This window comes from Amblyomma americanum, chromosome 4 (assembly GCF_052857255.1).
Source record: "Amblyomma americanum isolate KBUSLIRL-KWMA chromosome 4, ASM5285725v1, whole genome shotgun sequence".
NCBI classification, from domain to species: Eukaryota; Metazoa; Arthropoda; class Arachnida; order Ixodida; family Ixodidae; genus Amblyomma; species Amblyomma americanum.
In genome coordinates, this window is record NC_135500.1 from 147,976,614 (window position 1) to 147,978,760 (window position 2,147).

At 48.9% G+C, this 2,147-nt stretch overlaps 1 protein-coding gene across 1 annotated transcript in view; it reads right to left on the reverse strand.

Annotated features, from left to right (window-relative positions):
- Positions 1 to 591: 591 nt before the first annotated feature.
- The window catches only part of LOC144128502 (adenosine deaminase-like), a 33,784-nt gene continuing 32,228 nt past the window's right edge, over positions 592 to 2,147 (reverse strand). The window contains exons 7-9 of the mRNA XM_077661941.1: positions 1,946 to 2,147; positions 1,215 to 1,341; positions 592 to 1,002 (exon numbers count right to left, since the gene is read on the reverse strand). The exon at positions 1,946 to 2,147 is cut by the window's right edge and continues 40 nt beyond it. Of these exons, the coding sequence (XP_077518067.1) occupies positions 808 to 1,002; positions 1,215 to 1,341; positions 1,946 to 2,147 (524 nt within the window). The 3' untranslated portion in view covers positions 592 to 807. The remainder of the gene's footprint in view (positions 1,003 to 1,214; positions 1,342 to 1,945) is intronic.

Below are 2,147 nucleotides of genomic sequence, written 5' to 3' on the forward strand. Positions count from 1 at the left end.
ATGCAGGGCGACGTCGTCTTAGCGGTCCTTTCAAAATAGCATATTAACGTATCTTGGCCGTGGCCGGGGTAAAGTTTTTCTTTCTTTTCAATAATTTAATGAGCGAAAACGTGTTAGGCAACATGCACTATTGCATAAGTGCTCTGCACAGTTGGTTGAGAATCTGGTCCGAGGCCACTTTGTAAATAATTATTTTATTGTTTTTTGGAAACTGCCAGAAAATCATTGCCGTTGATATCGTGTAATGTAGAGCTACCCTGTAAGAGCCCCTTCAACAGTCATGAAAAATGACAGTGATTTACTTACAACTTACGATATGGTCCACATGGTGCGCCAGAGCCCAGGTGTCGTCTTCCAGCAACGCAAAGTTAGGCAGTGTTAGATGCTCGCCACTTACTGTCCAGTTGTCCTTAACTGCAACTGGAGCGCGTTTACCCTCCTTGTAGTCCGCCTTCATTACAGCGGCTTATCGCTCCAAGCTGGCTAATAGTAGACACCACAAAGTACAGTTCGCAGTTCGAGGACAACACAGGCCTCGCAGAAAGTCTTCTGACAAAGTGAGGAAGCAGTCATCAGTCGAGACACCGAAACTCACGTCGACTCATGTGTTTTATTAAATACACGTTTTAAATAAGTCTTTTTCCCTCCTACTACGTACACCACCTTTCGTACCGAGAACGTTGAAAATCTCACCTAAAACGCTCCCCGCCTCAAGAAGAAACAGAAAAGAACTATGGCATCTCCTCCAAACGCCGGCAAGCTTGATGTAATGCAAACTCGCCAAAAGGAATGCTTTTTTTTCTTCTCTCAGTGGCAGGAAACGACGCCGTTTGAGGTCAACTTGCTGGAAGACACGTCGCTATTTCTGACAGTTTTTCTCGGGCTGCCGCAGTCGTAAAAACAGCTGCTGTAGCTCGGAGAGGCGTTCAGTCTTTCGAACTTGCACCGTAGCTCTCTCTTCTCCTCAGGGGACAGAAAAGATGCCTCGATTGCAGCCCGATTCTGGAAGGAGATCACAGGAAAGACAGAGAAGACGACATCGTCGGTAATAATAATAATAATAATGAATCAGGGGCGTCTACAGCAAGTAAGACCACTAGAGCAAAATAACAGGCTGGTTGTATTTCATTTTCTCCTGCGGCCATGTGTACAAATTTTTTGCATCGCTCGCTACCACTCAGCCGCCGAAGACAGTAAAAGCAGTGGGCTCTTACCGACTCCAGAATGTCGTCGGGTCGGAACCCCAGCTTGAGGGCCAGCTGGTACTCGTCCGATATGCGAGTGTGAGTGATGGTTGGGTCGTCCGTGTTGAGCGAGTAGCTGGCGCAGTGGTCCCGCAAGCTGCGTAGAATCGACGGCATAGCGGGAACCATCAGTTTTTCGTTTCGGAAATGCACGGTCACCGGGCACAGTAGCATCTTGCACAGGATAGAAATCAGGCTTGCAGAATTTTTTTTTCTATCCCCATTAGATAACACTAAGTGGCTAGCAAACATAAACCGTTAATGATTTCTTTTCGCTCTCCTTTTTTTTACGTACCGAAAGAACCCTGTGGGCCACGAGGCGTGAAGCAGTGAACATGGGCAGATTTTTTTTTTTTTTTTGGGGGGGGGGCATAAAATGTTTTTACATAGAAAGCCCACGCCAACCCACGTTTCTGCGACGAAATAAGTACAAGAAATGCATGGCGCAAATGGGACTGGCGACTCCAAGAAGCCCACAAGTCCGCCCCTGTCAATAGAAGACTTAGTATTGGTCAAATGTTTAGGGAAATCACTCAGGGTGGAGTAGATTTGTGTTGATTTGGGTGGAGTCGGAAAGCTATATTAGCCCTATGGCTGCGCTTGGCTGGATGCCAGTGAGTAATTACTCCCTTATTACAAGACTTTGTATTGACCGCGACCCATCTGGGTCTTTTAATTAACTTCCAGGGAACGCAACTCACGAGAGGATGGGGTGTCTCTCTCCGGGGCTCACGGCTCCGGTCAGGTAGCTGCTGTTCGGGCACACCTCGAAGTGGATGCCCCTGTCGAGCGCCAGCTGGAAGGGGGCGCCACCGTCGCGCATGGCGGCGTACCCGTGCCCAATGCGCTCGGTGCGCAGCTCTTCGATGGCCCTGGCCACGTTGGAGGCCGGGCCTGCTTCGC